The 22,457-nt window shown below is 42.5% G+C and overlaps 1 protein-coding gene across 9 annotated transcripts in view; it reads left to right on the top strand.

Moving 5' to 3' along the window:
* Window positions 1–22,457, top strand: part of LOC125986149 (microtubule-associated protein 4) — a 32,026-nt gene that overhangs the window by 8,432 nt on the left and 1,137 nt on the right. For 2 of the 9 annotated variants that reach the window (XM_049749606.2, XM_049749605.2), the window contains exons 3-13: window positions 531–581; window positions 6,457–6,570; window positions 7,356–7,541; window positions 8,569–9,918; window positions 15,815–16,779; window positions 17,459–17,701; window positions 18,923–19,097; window positions 19,572–19,634; window positions 20,859–21,160; window positions 21,635–21,691; window positions 22,093–22,185. In XM_049749606.2, the coding sequence (XP_049605563.1) occupies window positions 531–581; window positions 6,457–6,570; window positions 7,356–7,541; window positions 8,569–9,918; window positions 15,815–16,779; window positions 17,459–17,701; window positions 18,923–19,097; window positions 19,572–19,634; window positions 20,859–21,160; window positions 21,635–21,691; window positions 22,093–22,185 (3,599 nt within the window). Of the gene's footprint in view, window positions 1–530; window positions 582–6,456; window positions 6,571–7,355; window positions 7,542–8,568; window positions 9,919–12,518; window positions 15,093–15,814; window positions 16,780–17,458; window positions 17,702–18,922; window positions 19,098–19,571; window positions 19,635–20,858; window positions 21,161–21,634; window positions 21,692–22,092; window positions 22,186–22,457 lie in introns of those variants that run through there. The other 7 variants (XM_049749607.2, XM_049749614.2, XM_049749612.2 and 4 more) reach the window with 7 other exon arrangements.

The following is a 22,457-nucleotide window of genomic DNA, read 5'->3' as shown; positions in this document are numbered from 1 at the left end:
AAAAGAGGATGTCAAATACTGATGATTTGCTTTTTGATTGTGTAGATTATTCATTTTAAAACATATGCCCCAATTAATATTATTTTATTGCCTTGTAATCTGCTCTACCGAGTCACCAGGGTTGAAATCAAACAGAGATGCTAAAAAAAATTTGTAACGCGACACCTGTCCTTGTTTACATTTATTCTGCTATTTTTGACTCACGGCCTGTTTGACTCGTTCTGAGTCGTACGGACATGGAAGATAAAGCAAGTGCAGTGACCTGGCAAGCTTCTCATCTTCTTCTTGCATCCCACGACCAGCCAATGTATTTGCTCCATGTGGTATTAATAGGAGTTGTGCCCAGTGACTGTCAAGAGGTCCCATTTTTATAAGACTTGTGGTTTCCCGGTCAGTTTTTCCTCTTTATTAGATTCGGGCATATTTGTTGATCTTTACTTTTTAATCGTCCAGCCCCTAGTAATCCAATGGATGGTAATGTCTTTGCTTTTTTTGTGTGCTTCCGTGTATGTGTATTTGTGCACACACAGGTACAGCATTGGAAAATGGAGACGAGAAAGCTCAGGGGGTGCAAAAGCCCGGTAAGAGAGATCCCACAATTCCCAAATTAAATTCTTGCGGTTATTCTCTCATCTGCAAATGCTAATTATGGCCATAGTCTGACTTTTATTTATTTATTTAATTGTATCTCAAATTTACGTTTAACAACTAAGCAGGACCAATCAGAACGGTTGTTACAAACCACTTGCAGCTCACTTAACTCCCCGTTTATGCAAATTAGAATAAATAAGAGACACATTTTCATATGACAGTTTACACTTGAGACTGATGAAATAATGAGTAATGAGCCCGAAAGCAAAAAAAAATAAAACGTGAACTGTTAAGCTAAGCTGATTTGTGACTTTAGGACCTCCTCGCTGCCTTTCTGTGTTTTTGGTACATAAGGCTCGTGGGTGCCTCAGTCGGGATAGATGTCGGTGACTGTGTTGTGCATGTTAAGTCGCCTGCCTGTCGTCTCTTGCTGCTTTGCATGGCATGATGGAATGGGCAGCTTGTGTCACCATGGTTACCAAGCGGTATTTCTGCATGTTATGATAGAATTTGAAGGTCATTAATCCACATTTACCAAGCAGATCCCACAGATTGCGTGAGTGATATTTGAGTTTGGATTTTTTTAAGTCATGCATGGACTCAAAGGTATCTGGGCTTGTCTAGGTATTCTCTAGGGATGTCATTTGTTCGTCAAGTGAGGAGCTGAGAACGTAAAATGAATTAGCTGTAGTGATGGCAAGTGAAACTTCAGATTTGCTTCATGAACCAGTTGTTTTTTTACTCCTGTAGATGGCGCTGTTTGTTCAACATTGGGCTGACTCTCTTGAGTTTCTTCTTTATTATCACAACTGGTTCATGAAGCAAATTTAAAGCTTCATTTTTTTCTTCTATACTTAGCAGAGCAAGTACAGCCGTGCATGTTGAGATGCGTGTCGCTGCTGATTGACTGTCGGTTAGCCAAAATATTTCAAATATAAATATATATGTGTTTATAATTTCATTTTATTTATTGACTGTTGAATTTGTGACTAATTGCTTTCTTTCCTTTTCCCCTCTATTCCCTTCTTACCCTACTTTGACATCCATTTTTTCGTAATTCATCCTGCTTTTATATTATTTCCCTTTTAACATTTCAATTCTTTTTTTTTTTCCATCTGCTGCCATTACAAATTCTTTGCTTTCCCAATCCCTTTTTTTCCCTCTCTCTCTACAATCCCTAATGCTTCAGAGGACTAGATCCCGCCTTCATCGCCACACTGACTGCCCATCAACGGTTTCTGCTTCGAAGCACCTATTTCCCTCTGCAACATTTTACACAAACGCTATCCTAGCCGATCAATGTCTTCCTTTCGTCAAGTTTAATGTTCACAAAATGGAACACCACCGAATATAGTTGCACAGTCAGGCTTCGTTTACTATCGTGAAAGTTTGCTTGTGCGAAAACAAGCACAAACTCCTGATTGATCAAACCCGAGACAATTCACACCGGCTGATTTTGCTTCTTTAAATAGCGTGTATGAAAGCGAGGTGCAAATCAAGAGCAGGCGGAATGAGACGTTTGTAAAAAATTAAAAGGCCCTCAAAAATCAATTGAGCAATGCGAATTTGAAACTTTGCATCACAAGAAGGTGTCATGCAGTCCTGTTTGTCTTCTCCACTAACACTTCTAATTCCATCACGTCACATGGAAAAAAATAAATCAGTGCTGATATAATATTCTGGGAAGACTAACTTGTCCTTTTCAGCACACAATGTTCCTCCAAATAACAAGTTGTGTTTCTCGGGATGTTTTGGACTCGCAGTCAGTCTGATTTGAAGCATTTTTTTTTTTTTTAGGAGGTCGGGGGCGGGTTCTTGCCTTATTTATTTCCTCTGTCCCCAGCGAAATGTTCTCTTGTCCATATCACTCTCGTCAGCTAAAGGCAGGAGGCCTTGTTGCAAATCAACTTAAGTCTGACACATGGAGACACACACACCAGCCATAATCTTCACGTCTACTTGCATAATCCCAACTAAACTTTACCGACACGGTATTTGTCCCCATTTGATCAAGTCAGCCACAATGAACCCATTCCCCCCAATCGCGGACATATTCTTAACCGAGCAAACACACACACATGCGCAACTATGCTCAAAGGCGTGTCTGAAAGCTTTCAAACTGATTCAGCCGTGCTGTGAGACTCATCTGTCAACACCCGGTCGGTCGCCAGGCTGTTTCGCACACACGTGTGTGTTGGATGGAGTATGTGTATATAAATATCCCTACTGACTGATTATTTATGCTTCTGTCAACGTGTTTATTTTATCCCGCTTGTGTTGATTACCTTTCCGTAAATTGTTACCCTAGTCGTTCCTTCCTTTGGACTAGTGTGATTTCTGACTCGAATCAATTCTGCTTTAATCATTTGACAATCAGGAAGAATGAAGAATGTTAATGGAGATTTCAGGCTTCTTTTTTGTCTTAGTCATTCCTTCATGAGTCTTTCCCTTTATTTTTTTAAAACACTGTATCGACTCTTCATTATTTTCCAGAAACCGTATTGCAATTGTTTGGCACTGGAAACTAGAAACAGCCTGGTAAATAAATTACACTAACTCGACTAACTAATGTCAATTGTGGTGTTATAATAATAATTAATTCCACTTATCAGTGCCAGTTTAGCATTTTGGGTGTACTTAATATGGAAAGTCACAACGCAGCTTGATGGATATCGGGCTTTCCTTTGCTATATTTAGCTATATTGATTGGCTGTCCTGATTCCAGTGTTAACCAATCAGGCACCTCAAAAACCTGAACATACGATTGCTCGAAATAAATGAGTCTTGAAAGACATGATTTGGAGACAAGCGCATTCCACTTCTGTCGTGTGTGCACGAGCGGTCCAATTTTGATTCAGTTGGGTATCGAACCCTTTCATACACTTTGTTTGCTCACATATTGTGCTAATAAACTAACCTAACACTTACCTTGGCTTTGGTATTGTTCTTTTAAATCATTCTACCGCTTAACTTTTTCTCTAATGTCAGATTTGACTGAATTACAATGCAACTTTTTTTGGTTCAGCACATCGTCTGTATAGTTCTGAGTGACTTGAAGTGATTTGGTACAAATTGCTGGATGAATCTGTCTTTAATATGGAGGTTTAATCCTCAAGCTCAGGGGGAAAGGAAAAAAACAAAACCTAAAGCCGCCTTTTATGAAGTGGTCTCTCTTTTGACAGAATACTTTTCGTCTGTCACACGCATGATATGTGTGGGTTTAAATCGAAAAAGCCTGGCTTTCTTTTTGCTCCTATCTAGTGTCCCCAAAAGGTATAAACATTTTAATAGCTTTGAGATGAACACTCAATGCAAAGCTTTAGATGGATTTTTGAGGATGTTTTTATTTTCAGCAAGAGGACTACATTACCATAAAATTCCACACTGAACAGATCTTGGCATTAATAATCCATAAACATCATTGATTTTTTTTTTTCCTATGGGGATCGAAGAGTCTTACATCACTTTATTCTGACACTCAAACATTCTCTTGCCACATTCCTATTTTCCTAATTGTGTATTGATTGACAGTTCTTTGAATTCATAGAAAAGCCACACGAGCTGTCATATCCTTCGCACCTTCCTTCTCGAGGAAAAATCGAGTTTTAATTCAAAGACGTCAACGATATTGTGATGTTTCAATGCCGGAGGCGCATGCACATTATTTTGGCTTTTTAGGAAACGCATTGGGTATGACAAGATCTCATCCCAGCACGCATGATGCTAGAGGCATGGTTCATGCTGTTTGCCAGTTTCGGTTAAGTTTCTTGTCATAGGCTTGAATTGCATGCAATGGTTTCTTGCAAGTCAATACTGATCTTAAAATGATAATGAGGACAGGAACATTGCTTTGTCAGCTCAATCAGCGCACAACGTGATCAACACCTCGTCACGCAATCGGTGATTTGACAAGTTCACCTCGAGAAGATCTTCATTAAAAGTGCGCTAACGTTGTCGCAGTTAACTGACACCGCTTGCAGCAGCTCTATTATTTATTTATTTTTTGCCGTATTGTGTCAAATGCCTGGAACCACAGGCAGTTCAACTACGCAGGGTTCATTGTGTCATTTCTTGTCTCGTTAAATGATGTCCGCCCTCTCCAACACACACAAACCTGAATAGTGTCGTCACAAATACTTTCATCCACCGCTGCACTGCTTCCTTGGGTTTAGCCATGGAGTGTGCAATTCCAGTTTAGGTATTAATTAAATATGGCAGTACTTTATATCAAACCCAATGTGCCTCAGCGGGAGCAACTCCCAAAAAAGGTTGAGCTAAATTTGACCAGATTAGGTATAATTAGGCCAAGCTTTGATTTCTTAATCTAGCAGGTAACGATTTAGCTGTGTTCGGATTTTGCTTAGCATCAGAAAAAAAATATTAACTTTCATCAAATGACCTCATTAAGTATTTTGATGTGGTGTATTCATAATTGCGGTAGGAGGTGAATGATTTTGAAAAATAATCCAAATTATGAATCGGTATTAGAATAATTTCGGATTTGTGTTTTGGATTGGATCCAAAAGAGTCGCCAGTCTGTCTCAGATGAAGCATCACAATGTGCCTGTGGTGCGGTGGCGACCCTGACAAGGTCCAAAAGCGAGAGCAGGGTGAGACTGGGGTCAGTTGGAGGACATCCAACTATCCTGCCGGCTTATTCCCCATTATATCGTTGTGGTGCACCATCCTGAATCTGGGATGGAAAGAGCTTGACTGCTTCCGAGGTTTGCTATAATAAGCGTGATCTGCCTTATGGGGACAGTTTTGTTGAGTAGACAGGAGGGATTCAGTCTAAAGTGAAAAAAAGTTTGGATTTTAGAAATCAATTTGATTCTCAATCTAGCAACCCAGCAGTATATATATGAGGCATTTTCTCAATGTTTTTTTTCCAAAATGGTCGAGCGTGATGTCAACAAGTCAGACAGCTCAGCATCCGCCTGCTTCCCGCCATCTTTCCACTTCAATGATTTCATAGATTGCTCACTCTTATCTCGCCAAATAATTCTCCTCTTCCTAGAAAGACACATTCATTTGAAATCTACAGGATACACTTTTTCGGAATTAATTATCAACCCTGTCCAATAAGCTTCTTGCCTTTTTTTGTTGAGGTAAACAATACAATGGCTGCTTTGCAAGTCTGCATGTGGGAAGTGTTTGTGACTTTGGTTGGCATCTTGTCTGTTCGCCTCACTGTCATCCTGTGGATGCTGCTGCGAGAGAATTGCCATTGGCGCCTCCCTCCTTCTCCTTTCTGCCCTCCTCCCTTCATGAACGTCCTTCCTGCGGATTCTCATTCTTAAAATCCCCAATAACATGTTGTTAGAGGATAATGTAGTCCGCTCCATCGTTCCCCCGACACCCTTCGTTCCTTCCTCTTCTCTGGACAGTCAAATTGATCATCTTGTATCGTTTCGTGAAATAAAAGCTCATCCCCTCAGTCCAGTCGGAACCCATAGATGGAGTTGAAGGGCATTTACTAGTCAGGGAGACAAGGGGAGGTACTAGTGGTAGCGACCCGGGACGTCACACCCAACCCAGACGCCCTGACTGCAATAGCACTCTTGTTTTCTTTTTTTTTTTTTTTTTTTTGGTGTGTGTGCGCGTGTACATGCGACCGGGGGTTCAAAGTGTTAGTAGCTCAGTCAGCTGAGGCTGCAGTGAGGACAGAGACAAAGGCAGTCACCCGCATATAAGAAATATCCCTGAACAATCAGTTAAATGGAACATCATTTGGGAGACCGTTCGCCAGGTGAGAGTTTGGGTACATGACGGTTCGGATTTTTCTAAATGCCGTGACGCCAAGTGTTCATTTAGATAAAAGCATGCACTTATTTCTATGTTTTATTTTTGTGTGTGTTACTGCAGGTTGTAAAGTGACCACAGGGGGGCAGACATCAATGTCGCTCCCAGAGCATCGAGGAGACGGGCAGGCACTTAAAGTTGATCCGCAGCAGTTCTTGGCAGCAGACTTCTTATCTGGTATGAAAGAAAGATTTGATAATAATGGAAAAAAAATCTCTCGATGTTTTGTAGTCCCTTGGAATTAACATTTTTGAGAATTTACTGTTCATGATGCATTAGCATTGGTTGACTTTTTTTTTAATACAATTACTGTTGTTGTTTATTTTGCTTTCCTCTCCCTCCTCTTTCATCCGCTCCCTTCTTCCTCCTCTCTTTTTGTTCTTCTGACTTGTGATGGCTACCCTTTCCTGTCAGCCTCCACGGGAGGTTACTCAGACCCTCTAACCAACCCTTTCCAAATAATACATTTAAGCCTGACGGGATTATTTTCAGGTTTTCTACACGTGCGTCTTAGAATTTGTTCAAATTAATCAATAATTTATCATTTTAACTTACAAATATTGAGCTTTTTTTTTTTATTCATCCACATTTGGAAGAAGCCTGATGTCTCATTAAGTCATTTTTTTTTTTTTTAAGCAGACAAATGCCAACAAGATAATTGCCATGTGGTTTGCTATACAGTATAAACAAACACGCGATGGCAAACATTGTATGCTCTGAGGCTGAGTCATGCTTTTCACCAAGCCAACATCTACGTACTCCACTCCGATGTCACCGTTGCTTTGATGAGACTTGGCGTCCCTTGGCCCCTGAATCACAGCTCCGGGCTTCAACACACTTAATGTTTTTGTTCACCAGAATATTTCTCTCCTCAGTCCTTATGATTTGCATTGCTGATTTTTTTGCACATTCATAAATCAGTCAGAATTTTTTTTTCACGTTTTATATTTCTTCTTTCTCAGGTTTCTCCCAGCCTGCAGGCCCAGGTTTGAATATGGAAGGTGGCCCTGCAGCTTTTACCGCAGACAAGCCTCCTAGTATCGCGGATCCTCTGCAACCCTCAACGGGGTCCGAGGCCCCCAAAGTGGCGCACAGCCCCATGCAGCCTGAACCGCAAGCTCCTCGCAGCCCGCTGGATCTGACAGCAGGTAACACGTGCAGATTTACTCGAACATTTCACTAGCGAGATGAACCTCGTACTACTTTTATTTCTGATGTATCATAACAAACATGTTTGCTCCACTGGAGGCATTACGCACATCAACTGTCTGTCTTCGAGAGCTTCTTCCTATCGCACGCACACCGAATCAGATTCAATCATCAGCCTTGAGGTCGATTCACATGTGGTGCTGTCATATATACAGTGTCCAACTTTGCAGTCGCCTCTAGTACTGCCTGCGTGTGTTTACATTCTTGGCTATGTATTTATCCTACTTAGGAGAGCTTTCTGCACTAGTTGCTGTCCTGCTGCACTCTTGCATGCTAAATATCAACAAAGTTTATTCCAGGGGTCACTTTACAGGAATAAACGGCAGACGAAGAATCTTCCAACTTGATCACATTGGCACCTAGCACATGCTTTGCTCACATTTGAAACTGCCGTTTTGTTTTTTAATTTTACCACCATAGTTGAAAATGCCATATGATTAACGACGGACAAAATTGTTGCTCTGAAATTATTTAACTTTATTTTATATAGCATCAAGATACTTGTACTTTTTTTTTTTCCCCCAAGTTGTTCTTCAACCTAATGAGTATACATGATTTGAGTCCCACTGGACACTTTTCAGCTTGTCCCAATTATAGTGCACAGGCAGCAGAATTGTGTAAGCTTCTTCTTGAACTGAGAGCCCTCAAGAGAGTCCTTGAAAAGTATGGAGCTGGACAAGTGGCCCATTTTTTGGTATTAAATGAGTGTGTGTCTGTGCACTGGAGCTAAGGGTAACAAAAACGAGTTCAACTTATTTGTTTTGAAAGAAATGCAAATTGGTTTTATCGTGGTTTTAAAATGTTGACGGATTTCCCCAAGAACAAAGCAAAATTATAATTTCATGTATTGCAATGAAGTTTTTATGTTGCTTATGATTGTAAACTTGTCGGGGAGAACAAAGTTATTTTTATCCCCAACCTAACAAGCGCAAACCTTACACTCTTCCCCTCTCCACCCACAACAAGGTGCCTTAGGTGACTGCTGGCCAGACCCGATTGCCTGCCTATCATCAGACCTCCCTTTCACCCCCAGTGTCACCTCTGTGATCAGTCGTCATGCTAACAATCTCGCAATGATTCGCGATGACACCCCTAAGACCTTGCCCGGCAGAGAAAACACACCTTACGCCGGAGGTGACGAAAGGGACGCAGAAGAATCGGACAGAAAACACAAGAAAAAGAAGAAAAGGAGACAGAAAGACGAGGGCTCTTCTGAACACTTGGAAAGCAAAGGTCACCTTGAAGCGCATGGAGAAAGCGTTCCCTCAGCGGACTTGTTCTACCAAAAGCCCGAACCCAAACGAGATAGCGGGGATGGATGGGAGGAGCAAATTTGGAAAAGCGGAGGGCGAGGTAAGAAGGGCAAAAGCAGGAAGAAGATTCCAGAAGAATGGGAAGTGTCTCCGGAGTCATTTGCCACTTCATCCGCGGGGAAAATCACCCAAGAAGCTATGAAGGATCTTGGAAGTTCAACTCTAGCAAGCATGGACGTCTCCTTTGCTGACATAAATACCAGCCAGACCCCTTGGAAAGAGGAGAACTTTCCAGAAGATGACCTCATGCCGTCGTCGTTCTCCCATGAAGTATTAGTTCCTGCAAGTCCACTCGTCTTGAACAGCGAGCTGAAAGCTACAGCAGCTCCGTTCACGATGCCCTCCTCTGGGCCAGTTGACCCCTTCCCCGTGGCGGCGAGTCCCGGTGATCCATTCGAAATGCTGATCGATACCGAAAACGTCAGCTCGGGCGACATGGTCGATAGTGGGATGTTTGAAACGAGTTCCTTCCAAGAGCCCGTTAAGCAGAGCATCCCCGAGGTGGACACTTCAGCTTTCAGCCCTTCATCCCAGCCAGGCTCCGCCCTTTCGGCAAACGGCGAGGTGTTTGCATCGGCCCCGCCCCTTTCACCATCCGACGCCTCGTGGGTCTTGAACAACTCGCACGCTAGCAGCAACAGCGAGCCGTTTGATTTCGGCGACGTGAGCACTTTGGGCTTGGTTTTCGACACCCCTTCCCCAGCCCCACTCCGCTCCCCCAAAACCACAGCGCAGGAAGCCAAAGAACCGAAAAGCGAGCAGTCAGACAAGAAGCAATCCAAGAAGTCTCGCTCTTCGTCTTCATCATCTATGAAGAGTCCTACCAGCTCGGCGGCAAAAAAAATACCTACGCAAGACTCTCCAAGCGTTAGCCCCTCCTCCTGCCCATCTATGGTCTCACTCGGAACGCCAACATCTGGCCTTAACCCTGCAGCAAAACCCTTCTTTCCCAGCTTTGCCGATACCGTGGAACAACCCAACGTGGGTTCCCCCATCATCGAAGGTTGGTTGTGGATGGAATAGCAGTTGATTATAGACTACAATGTCCATATTAGTTTTTAGTGTGATGTTGCTGTTTAGTATGCAATGTTAGGTTTGAATTGTCTCTTGCATGACGATCACTCAAATCACGGTAAAGTTTTTTTTTTTTTTGTTCCTGTGTGACTAATGTCCTTAAAAATGGATTGCATCACTTGAGAGTTTCTTAAATCTTTATAATAATGCATTGCACAATATTAACCATGTTTCATGACAGGTATGATGATGCTACTAACCAGTCAGGCAAATTTTCTCCTCAGTGAATCTTCTCTGTCATTTCCAAATCCAAAGCTTTCTTTGGTCCACTGGTGTTCTATTAATACAAGTAATTTTTTTTTTTTTCCGTGTAATGTTTTCATTGCATCAATGGTTTGAATGTGACTATTTCCTTCCTGTGTGTCTTATTAACTTTCTTGTCTTCTCTAGCAGCCTGTCTTTTTGCACCTCTTCTAGAAATGAATCATGATTGGAGTGATATTAACTTTGTTTTAAAATAGTTATTTATTTAGTTTTTATGAAATGTCAAATCTTCAATTATTTGTGTCTTTTATTTTTTTTTTCCATGCGCTGTGACCGCTGACTCGGACACTTTACGGCTATAGGTGAGTCTCCCTTTATTTATTTATTTTTTAAAATGAATATAGTTGTGCCTTTTTGCAAAGTGGTTTTATGTGCCAGAATGATTTATGAAGATGCAAAGCAATTTCCTTGTCGTTTCCTCCCGTTGGAGATGATAATAAGGACAAAAAAGAGCTTAAGTTTAACACGGAAGCAGCACTGCTGAAAGTGATTATACGGCTTGCTAGAGACGGAGGCAAAAACTTGCAAGGCCGGCTTTATTACATTCAAAATTATTCAGCCAGCTTGCTGACAAAATATTTTATATTTTATGAATTATTTTTGTGCTGCTGTGTCATAAGGTGGAAAGGTGAGTTCAAGGGATTCTCAAAAAAGTAGTAATTTCTTAAATCCTCCTTTATCTCACTCTGTCCAAGTACCCAATAGCACTTTTGTCAATATAAAAAGATAAGCGACGCTTTCATAAATATGACACTTGAGTCCGACAACCAAAGAGAACATTAAAACAGACGTCGTCTGAAGCAGAAAATTCGCCAACCGACAAAGCGGAAGATAAAGAGATTAATGGAAGTCTGGCCAAAAAGATGCAAATAAAAATCTATGTGAACTGATGTCAAAGGATGCAGATCATTTGTGTAGTTTGTGAACAGATTTGCTTTTCATGCCTCACTTGCAAAAATTGTAGCTCACAAACGGATTTGGCATTCAGCGCTTGTGTCACTTTAACGTGATAAGCAGTACTTCGCTCGTCGTGCAATCATTTTTTGTCTCCGGTTATTTGCGGCTTTCCAAAATGAACTGCTTTCGAGTTCAAGTGTTGCAGAACGGCAAATTGTCCTTTTTCAAATTCATTCTAATCGACGGGGCATGAATTCCCTTTGGTGGAGAAGCAAGTGGCGCCAGCTGTTTTGAAGACATAAAATCGTTATTGTTGCTGTAGAAACAGAAAAGGGCATTACGTTATTGATCTCTTGCTCATACGCTTTCATTACGTGGAAGATTGTCGAAAATAAAAAAAAACAATTCTACCAGGATCACTAAAATATTGCCTTGATGATTTTCATATCAGAAATGCTGCTGTTTATGAGGGGAATATTGTTGAACCTTGCCAATTGTAGTTTTTAAAAAAAAAAACTGTACTGCAGCAGTATCCATATTTGCTTTGGATTTTCGGTGTTTGCTCAAACAGCAGCAGACCTTCTTCCATGTCATGCTTTAATTACACAATGCAAACAAAACACAATAAGATGTGCTGTGGTGTATTTCCATCAGGAAGTGGGACGTGCCAGTGGAAAAAAAAAAAAAAAGCTGTACACTGAGCCCAAACGTCTAAATATGAAAGAACTATTTTTGTGGTCTGACACCCTTGAGGCACGCCAGATGGATTGATGCTCATTGCACAAACTGCTGCAGTGACACAGCATTTTTTTTTGGGGGGGGGGAACTGAAATTAAAAAAACATCAATCAATGTTGAATATATCATCAAAGCTTCATTCAGTTAGCACCACCCTCCCCTCGCCTCCCCAGTCTTCTGGAATGTTCAGACTACACAACCATCACCACCAGACATGGCTGGAACAGGCACACAGATGAGGAATCGGTCACCATAGCAACAGGAGGCAGTTGCGTTGGCAGCTAATGGGAAGAGGGTCCATTGCGGGAACAATAGATGTTTTGCGAAGAAAGGGGGTTGTTGTGACTAGGCTGAGAAGAAGATGAGATGGAGCTATAAATAGACATCACTTAAGACTGTCTGTCGACATCATCCGTATCTGTGACAGCCCCACGGTGATAATGGTGTTTTCTTTCACACCTGATTTTTGCGTCTTTATATCGCTGCCTTTTAGAGACGTGTCAAGGCAGTAATTATTCCCGAATTTTTATTTTGAGTTTTATTTTATTTTTAATAATTCTTTTTATTTTCTTATTAATTCTGCAGCTTTATTGTAACATTGATTTTTTTTTAATATTCATGTTTTGGTGGCACGGTGGGATTATATCAGAATTTTACTCCGACTGAATGAAGCCATCGTTTATTTTGTCTGCTTCTGTCACCATGACACCTCAATGTCAGTTTTGCAAACAAAACGAAAGCGGATAAATCGGCTGGAATATTTGACACACAGATGCAGTGACAGTACACCAGCTGCCTATCTGCCTGCACCTCAGGACCTGTCTGGCCGCAGATGCCCATCTGTTTGATTTTTCTCTCAACTGATCGATTGATATTTCTTGATATTATGATATTTTTGCTTTTTTTTTTTTTTTAATTAGGAGGATTTTTCAGACTCTTAAGAAAGAACTTTGGAAAATCTGTTCAATTGGTTTCCAAGTTTTTTATTAATTATGGCTTTTTACTCGGTAGTTAGATTCTTCAGACACATTCAGTGATTTTTTTTTTCATAGTCTCATTATTTGTCTAGCTAATTATATATGCGTAAACATGGTTGTAGTGCCGTTAGGGGCAATGGAGTGATTCTCCGCAATATGACCAGATTCATTGTGACAGATAACAAGGTCTCTTTACCAGAGGCTTCCTCTCCATCCCCCCTCTGGTTTGTTGCTGTTCTTGTCCGACCCTCTTGTAATGCGTAGACAGACTGCAGACATGCCCTATGTCTTGCACAAACTCATCCCACCATGGACCCTCCTCTTATGATGAATGGAAAAAAATATCCAGCCCTTTAACATGGAGGAGGGGGCTATGTATTTTTTATTTGTTGAAATTGGCTGCACAAATGATAAGGTGTTTTTTGAATGAAAGGATCTTTTGCCGTCCTTTCTCCATACCGCTGAAGGAAAATTTCAAGGGCACAGCTCTGTGTGCATGTGTCATGGTGAGAAAGACGTGAAGGGAAAGTGAAAACTGGAAAGGGATGGAGCTTACCCCCTTCGACACGAGGGGCGGGATTTGGGTGTTGCGAGTAACCAGTTGGCGTTCACAACTAGGTCACATGACAAGCACAGCAAGTGGTGTGAAGCTGTGAGGGAGAGAGAGAAAGCGAGAGAGAGAAGTGCTTGTTCGCTACGGCATCACTTTCTCTTTGAGATAAAGAAGGACTTGACACAAATGAACGGCGTACCTCGGTGACTGAGGAAAAGGATCTACAAGGAAAAAGTGAAGATCAACATTTAAACTCCTGAGGCTCAGGATAAACAGCTGAGGAGAGAAACTAGAGGAATTTAAGAAACGGGAGACAGCATGTCGTCTCTCTCAGATCAGAAGACCGGCTCTCCCTTCAAGGAGTACAGTGAGCTCTGCAAAGGGGCATCCCTGTCGCCAACAGGAGCGACTCAGAGTTGGGATTGGCAGCGGCACTCGGGTATGGACGCTTGTGGACCCCTGGCACCTACTGGACTCAGCGACGAAGAAAAGCTGCGCTTCTTTGAGCAGACAGAAAAGACCAGCATAGACGTTGAAGTGAAGGCACCGTGCGGCGGGGTTGGATCCATGCCTGGAAGCACCTCTTTGGGTAACGCTTCATTAGGTAGTGCAGGAGAGAGCCCCGAGAGCCCCCGGTCCTTTTCTCCATTTGCATCCCCAGCGTCCCCCCGTACCCCTAGCGGTCGAGTCCCTTTGCCAGCAGTTCCTCAATCCCCAGCCGGTCGCATGGAGATTCTAACGCCCACCACAACCATGCCTTCAGCCTCAATGGGAGTCCCCTCAATTGAGGCGTCTACTCTCGGCGGATACTCTCCCTCTGAGTCGTCGAAAAACTCCAGTCTTGCTGAGTCCAGCCCAAAGGTTGCCATGCCCCAGGTGCCTCCTAACTATTGCACCATAGGTGTGATCAGTGAGGACTACTTAACGAGACCCGATGAGGATATAGCCAAAGAGACCTTCGAGGACCAACTGTTATCCGTGGGCTCTTCGGGGGAAAGTAGCGAGGAGGAAGACCCTGAAGAAGGCGAGGAGGATTTAGAACCTTGTTTCATGGGGAGAGCACAGCAGCAGAGGAAGGCGATGCGCCGCGCAATGTCCGACTGTTCCCACCTGTCCGTGCCCACCAGCCTAGAGCTCGCCGATAAATACCCCGGAGGTGAACTTGCAGGACTGGACCTGTTAGTATCACCAGTGAGCGGGTCACGTCGTCCACAGCCTTACATGCAGCGCTCAATGACCGTTGCAGAAGATCAGCAGCCTGTTACACCACCGACACTCTCAGCAGCCGGGGCCACGCAAATCGACCTAAGGCAAACCCCGCCTGAACCTCGCTTGTGTCTCTCCCCTTTCGGACCACAGAGAGACAGAAATGTGACCCTTCTGATCTCCCCTGAAGAACCTTTGGAAGGCTTTAAGATGGACAAAGAACAGAAAAGCATGGTTCTTCCAGTGCCCCCGAGTCCCAAAGTTTTCAGTGGCATGGACTTGACTTCTGCCTTCTCAGATGGCTTCAGTAAACTGGCGACAGATAAAGAGCTGGACGAACCTAATGCTGAGCTTATGTCTGATTCAAACGTGGGTAACAAACCAACTGTGGAACCTGATGTTCATCTCGTTGTAAGTTCCTCTAACAAGTTTGGCGTGAACTGGACTAACCCCATCATCAAATTTGATGGTAGGTGGAGGTCCAGTTTATTATCTTCCCGAAAATGCTTGTGCACCTTTTTAATTGTTAAAATATGTTTTATTTAAAACTATTTGTAGGTCAGGGCTCATTGAGAACCATCTCAGACAAGTTTTTTTCAAGCTGGTTATTTTTGGGTTGCTTTATCCTTTTTGATCAACTGTGACAGAAAAAAAATATTTTCAGAATAGTGTACAAGGAACAGTCCATCTTTTTTTTTTCTCTCTCGCTTCAATTTGAGCTGGCATTCATACTTGACCTACTCAGCGCTCACATCTTCTCATGAAATATGGTGTCCTCAAAATGACCCATTCACGGACATCCAATTCACCCTCCAAAGCACATTGTGTCAGTGATTGATGCTTCCAATTGGAGGCATGGTGAATAAATCATGAAAAGGTTCAAGGTGAATGTTTTTTTTGTTGGCATTTTGTTATTTCGTTACCTTCGGTTGAATGTTGGGTCGCCATTTCAGAGTCAGGGCAGGATTGTCGACTGTAGTTTGCTCAACCCAGCGTGAGGTCACATGACCTGAGGTTGGGTGATGCAGATGTTTCATGGAGTGAGTCAACATAACAGAAATATCGGATTTATTTATGCCGTGTTGCATCTGCTGAATATATTAAGGCCGTTTCGCTGTCCTCATTCATGATATTTTTTTTGTCAAGATGTATTTGGGAGAATCACAGATCTTTTTTTCTCTTTTAATGTAGACAATGTTGCCAAGTCGGACAAGAAGGAGGAGCAGCCCAAGGTGGACCTCAAAGATGCAGCTGAGCAAAAGAGCGTGAAAGTTGACTTTTCAATGAGCGAGACGGCAGACAAGTTGGAGAAAGATTTAGGGACCGACAAACAAAAACAATCTGATTTGTGGAAAGAGCACGAAGATGTTCAACAGAAGGAAAAAGCGGCGGAAAAGCTCCCAGAAGAAAAAGATCTTCCTGCGAAAGAGAAACCTACTGTGAAAGTTACAGAGGAAAAAGATTCTGAAAAAGTTGAGAAAGAGGTAGTGAAAGTGAAAGAGGAGTCTGAAAAAGTGAAGGAGAAGCAAGCTGAAGAAAAAACAAAAGAGCCAGAGAAAGTAGAATTAGTCCAACAGAAAATAGAAAAAGTAGATAAAGCAAACAAGCCCGATGCACCCGCAGACAAATTTGTAAAGACAGAAACATTTGACAAGGCAGAAAAAGACGAAAAAATGGCCACGACTGACCAAGTCGAGAAAAAAGCAGACCTTCTGGGCAAAAGTGTCGAGAGCAAAACCACCGAGAAGGCGGGAATGACAGAGGTGAAGGACAGCAAAGAGCAACACGTGGAAAAAACACCCGAGCATCCGCCGACACCTGTCAAATTTGACGCCTCTCCCGACAAGGCGGAAAAGAAGGCCGGCGCGGCAGCTGATGTGGAAGAAACCACAAAAGCTTCCACTCCCACGCACAAAACCCAGAAAGAGGATGAAGTTGAGAAAGTCTCGGAGAAGCCGGCGGAGGCAGCAAAGCAGATAAGCGGCAAGGAGGAGAAGACACAGAGTGACAAAAAAGCGCTGGAGAAAAAGGATGACAAGAAGGAGAAGGCTGTCAAGGCAGATGGAGGAGAGAAGGCCAAAAAAGTCAGATCTCCGACCAATGGGAGCAGCGCAGCACCCAGCAAAGACTTGGCGAGTGCCGACAAGAAGACTAAGGTAAGAATTAATGAAGATTATTTTTCTGACTATATTTTGTCCGCGCACAATAAGTTTGCCAACAAAGCACAAATTCAACTGAGATTTAAATTTCCTCATGAAGGTGATTTAAAGGCCCTAGTGATCATAAACGGTTCAGAAAATAAATTAATGATGTGGTTGTTTTATTATACAGCACATAATAAGCCCTTAACTAGGCATACAAATTTACTGGAGACAAAAGCCAAGCAAGTTTTAATTTTATTTTGCTTTAAGCTTTTGCTTTTTACAATGACTGCACTGCACAGTGGAATCTCAAGAAGTGACTTCAAAACTCATTAAATGTGTAAAGAATTGAAGATTTTCCTTTATAGTAGTGCAAATGGAAAAATAAGTCAACCAATGTTAATAGTTAATGGTAAAAGTGAATGATTACTTAGTGAGCAAAGTCTAACGAATTAATTCTTTGGAAGTCCCTCGGAATTCAAAATGGATGACCCAATTTATCGGTTCCACTGATGACAGTAAAGTCCAACTCCCTATTATTTTAATACATACCATCATTTCAGCCATTTTGCATTTTTATTGCTGCTTCTTCTGTTACTATGATTTGGTTTCTTTTATTTTCACTGCTTTATATTTTATTTATATTATTTTTAATTTGCCTGCATGCATCTTCTGTCTCGACCACGCAACTCAGCTTGCTGCCGGGGCAACAAAACCGAGCAGCATCTCCAGAACACGACAAGTCCCAGCCGCTGCTGGTAGCGGTTCTGCTGCAGCACCTACTAAGCGCCCCACACCTTCCTCAGTCACATCCACCTTAGATAAAAAAACAACAACCAGGGCCCCGGTGGCAGCCACTGTCGGCCCAAGGCGGCCCTCTACAAATACTGCCAGCCGCCTTGCATCCTCAGCCACAACACGTGATGTTAAACCCAAGGTAAGCCATCAGGACATGAGTTTGTTCGGCTGCTAAAATTTTGTGCATATTTTAATGCATGGTTGAGTTGAAGTCTATCAAAAAAAAAAACTGTAGAGTGGAAAACAAAAGGCAGCCAAACAAAAGTCATTCTCTCGAATCGATTATCAAATTAATCAACAGCTATTTTAATAACCAAGTAATCGTTTAGAGCCATTTATTACCTTAAAATGGTCCAAATCCGAAAATAAAAGCAATTATTCATTAATATTTGTATTCATTCGTGAAAAACAGATTATCCTGTGTGTTTAATAAAAACTCAAAATCATTTCTGATTAATCGATGGCATCATCGACAGAATAATCGACAATGGCGGCCTTATTCCAATGCAGACATTGTCTAAGCTCTTAGTGGTTTAGTTGCAAATAAATAGTAAGTTCCTCATCATGCTCTGGATTGGCTTTGTGTTTGTCTCTTGTTTTTAATGAGCCATTAAACGTGTATTGCTCAAAGTCCCGGGGGCAGAGCGATGCCGTGCCAATGTAGCAAGAGTCATAAAGATCAAACTGCTTTTAATGAAAACTACCAGCGTGTTTACGACTAAAATCTACTTGAAGATCTGACTTCACTCATGTACCCTCTAAACTCAAAACAATTGGATAGCTCACTATATTATTAGTTTAATAATTCATGTACAGTGAGTGAACCCCCATAAACTTTCCTTGAATGAGTTCTGTGAAAGTCAAAATGGGGCTATTGAATATAGGTCGCTTAAAATAAATGCAAATTGCCAATCAAAATATGGATGCCAAGACTGCTAAATCAGAATTCAATTGGTCTTGCCATTTATGCTCTTTGTCCCCCTCTTTTGGTGGCCTCCATAACTACAGCATGCAGTGACAGCGCCGATGATAAATAGACGGGCTATATTTAGCAGTCCAATGCCCACAGGTGCAGACAGGGTGACTGGGTTCGTCGTGGCCAGCTTGTAGTAGGAGGAGCTCAGCTGTATGTGGAGCATGGCATCATCTCTCGGAATTGTGGGATATGAAGCTGAATGAAATGTGCAATTTTAAAAACAAGGATTAAATCTGCATTGTAGATGCGTGGTTGACCCAAATTTTTCTGTTAAGTCAGGAATCAAGACCATAATTACATCATGGCCTTTTTTATGTGTTGTTTTTTGTGTTATAACATTTGTTAGTATCGGGCAGCTTTTATTTGAATTTTGTTTCTTATCAGGCACCCACAGAGAGGCGCCCCCCTGTGCCAAAGGCCAGCACCGCCAGCTCAAGTCAAGCCGGCTCCTCCACCGCTACCAAAAATGGAACCACCACAACCAGTAAAACGACCACATCGACGCGCACAACTTTGTCATCACGCACTACGACCAGCGCGGCAACCAAAAAGCCCTTGGGTAAAGTGGATCTTTTTATTATAATGTGACTTGACAGCTTGTTTCTAGAAAGCTGATTTGACATATTTGACCTAGCCTGCTGAGGTAGTTTTAAAAGTTGAGATCTATCTAGCTGCCCATCACTGTCTGCTTCAATTAGTTAACTGGCATCCATCATGTTACATTAAGATCTACGACCAACCTGGAAAAGTTCAAGACAGTTTACAGATTTGAATTCTGAAATGCTTGTCATTTTGAAAACAGCAGTGATTGATTTTTTTGGGATATTTTTTTTTAATTGCTTGCTACTGATCATTGTTTTTTTAATATTTTCCCATAACTGAGGTTAGCAATACTGGTGCTGTAAATTACAAATAGATTAATTATTGTTTTAATTCTAAAAATATCATTTTAATTATTAATTAGTATTGCTCTTTTATATTAGGTAATTTTAAATGAATTGCTTTTCCTTAATCATTCATTTTCTGTTCCAAGCCTCCAAGACAGACGGCCAACCGAGTGGGGAGAAGAAGCCCAGCACTCTCAGGACTTCTACAGGTACACATTTGAAGGAAAAAAAAAAATCCTTGCTGTATATAATATAACATCCATCCATCCATCCATTTTCTGAACCGCTTAGTCCCCACGGGGGTCGCGGGCGTGCTGGAGCCTATCCCAGCTGTCATCGGGCAGTAGGCGGGGGACACCCCGAACCGGTTGCCAGCCAATTGCAGGGCACACAGAGACAAACAACCATTCGCACTCGCACTCACACCTAGGGACAATTTGGAGTGATCAATCGGCCTACCAAGCATGTTTTTGGGATGTGGGAGGAAACCGGAGTGCCCGGAGAAAACCCACGCGGGCTCGGGGAGAACATGCAAACTCCGCACAGGGAGGGCCGGAGGTGGAATCGAACCCGCACCCTCCTAACTGTGAGGCGGACGTGCTACCCAGTGCGCCACCGAGCCGCCATATAATATAACAAAAACATCAAATTGATCACCTCAAAATCAGCAATACAACAGTGAATAAAATGATTTTGCTTTTAAAAAGCTGATAATAGTTCCTACTTCCAAAAAGAGTGACTGTGCACTTTCCACTTTTTTTTTTTTTTTTTTTGCTCCTTGCATTACTTCTAGTTGGTCTCTCCCATCTCTCAAAGCTTCTCCTCATCCTGCCGACAGATGAGTTTACATTCTAGCTGCCGAGAGTGTGACAAGAGCACGCCCCGCCAGTGACAATGCTGGATGGCTTAGAGAACAGGGTGAAAGAGTTTATTGCCAAGTTAAAAACCTTCGGCACTGCAGGCTAAGGATTACTGTCCTGCTGCCGTTGACAGCAGTTCGCAGTTCCTGCTGATGCAGCCCGGGGGCTGTTTAATCTGCCGTGGTACTTAGAGTCAGGCAAAAAAAAAAAAAAAAAAAAACACTAAGGTGGAAGCAAGGAAAGGATTTCCTCCATTTAACACATCTTAGTCAAAGCTGGAAATGTGCACGCGGCTCCCGGGAGAGATTGTGCTCTGCATATCTCGGCATTTGAAAAAAAAAAAACTGCTGTGCTCCAAAATAGATGTGAATGAATATATTATAATTCATGCAAAACTGCCTCCACGTTCCCTGCTTGATATTCATGTAATGGCTAAAAAAAGAAAAAAAGAGTACACACGTGAGGGGGAGAAAAATAGACCTCAACGTTTCTACCATTAATATCTGTTTTATTCATAATTATTATCTGTTTTTAAATTAAATTGGATTCCTCTTGGTTTTCTCACTTTTATAGGAGACTCCACCAAACCCAGGAGCAGCACCACCACAATGCGGAGCTCCACTTCCACTACGACCACCACCGCCGCCCGGACCCGCACCGCAGCCCCCAAAACGTCCGCACCATCCACCGCCGCCGGCACCGAGAAAAAGCCCCTGGTCCCTCGTGCTCCCAGGACCACTTCCTCTGCGACAACCACGACAAGCACCACAAGGACCACGGCTCGCCCCGGAACTGCTCCCGCCCCCGATATCAGCAATGTCCGCTCAAAGATCGGCTCTACGGACAACATAAAACACCAGCCGGGGGGTGGGAAGGTAGGTTAAGTGCAAATTACATTAAATTGTATTATTTTAAAAGAATTACCAGTCAGATTTTTTTTAATGATTTTATGATTTTTTTATGAATTACCAACAACCAAAAGAAGTCCTCCCTCCCATTTTTTTTTTTTTTTATTTGCTTGTTTTGGCTGTTGAATCTCCCGCTCAACCCCCATGTGCTCCTCTCTTACCTGTTTTCCAAGCTTAGCATTATTTATGAAGATCAGATTTCTCATCGTTCCCACAAGGTGATGCACTAAAAAAAAAAAAAAAAATCCATCATGTTTTCATCAGATCTCTTGACACAGTAGTCATGATGGCTTGATCAAGATTTTTTGGCTCCTGATTTAATCCGATTTTTTTAAAATAACTAATTGCGGCAATGAGCTCCATTAAATCCGCTGTTGGTCCTCGTCCACCACCTCCTCTTCCTGTATGTGGTTGACCCCCGGGGTGGGCCTGTCTCCCCAGGTGTCAGCTGCCTCTAAGGGCAGGGTCCCCGCCTCCAAAGAAAAAAGCCAGGTCAAAGTGAGTTCCTTCGCCATCCTCCCCTACCCGCCATCTTCTTTTCCTCCCTCATCTGCTCATTCTGTATTGTTTGCATTTTCTTTCTTTGCCTGTTATTTGCTTTATGTTGATTTCTTTGAAGAGCTAGACAAGAGTGTGTCATCAACTCACAATTTCAATACTGTAATATTTTTATATTTAATGCAGATGTCTACAAGAGGTCATGTGATCGATTTTTTTTTTCCCCAAGGGAACTTTTCTGCATCTGTCTGCCTTTTTCCTAGCTAGCCAAACCTATGACCTTTTTTTTTTACGTTTCTTTTCCCTTCCCCTCTTTCCTTTCTTGTTTTCTTCTCTAATCACCTCCCGCCGCTGCTCTCCTGTCCACCCGCCGCCCGCTGCTGTGCCGGCTCCCGGTTTAGGTTCAGATAGTCTCTCAAAAATTGGACTTCAGTCACGTCGGCGCACGCTTGGGCTCCAAGGACAATATGAAGCATGTTCCTGGTGGAGGGAATGTAAGTAGCCTGAGAATATCAGTGGAGGGCAATTGATGGATAAGGGAGCTTGTTGTACTTTAGTGTCAACATAAGATGATAGCGTCGACCACCGGCACCAAAGTACGGCTCTTGAGAAGTCAAGAGTGAGGTCTAAAAATAAATATGTGAGCCTTCCACTCGCTTCTCTAAATTATTCCTACATCGCCCCACGCTATCCTGCTGTCGTGATCTCATTAACGCCAAACAAGCCGTGTTGTCCCCCATCTTGCTGCTTGAAATGATCTTCTCCA

Source organism: Syngnathus scovelli, chromosome 18, assembly GCF_024217435.2.
Source record: "Syngnathus scovelli strain Florida chromosome 18, RoL_Ssco_1.2, whole genome shotgun sequence".
Taxonomy (NCBI): Eukaryota; Metazoa; Chordata; class Actinopteri; order Syngnathiformes; family Syngnathidae; genus Syngnathus; species Syngnathus scovelli.
Note: the sequence above shows the minus strand (reverse complement) of the source record. Positions and strands in the feature narration are given on the sequence as shown.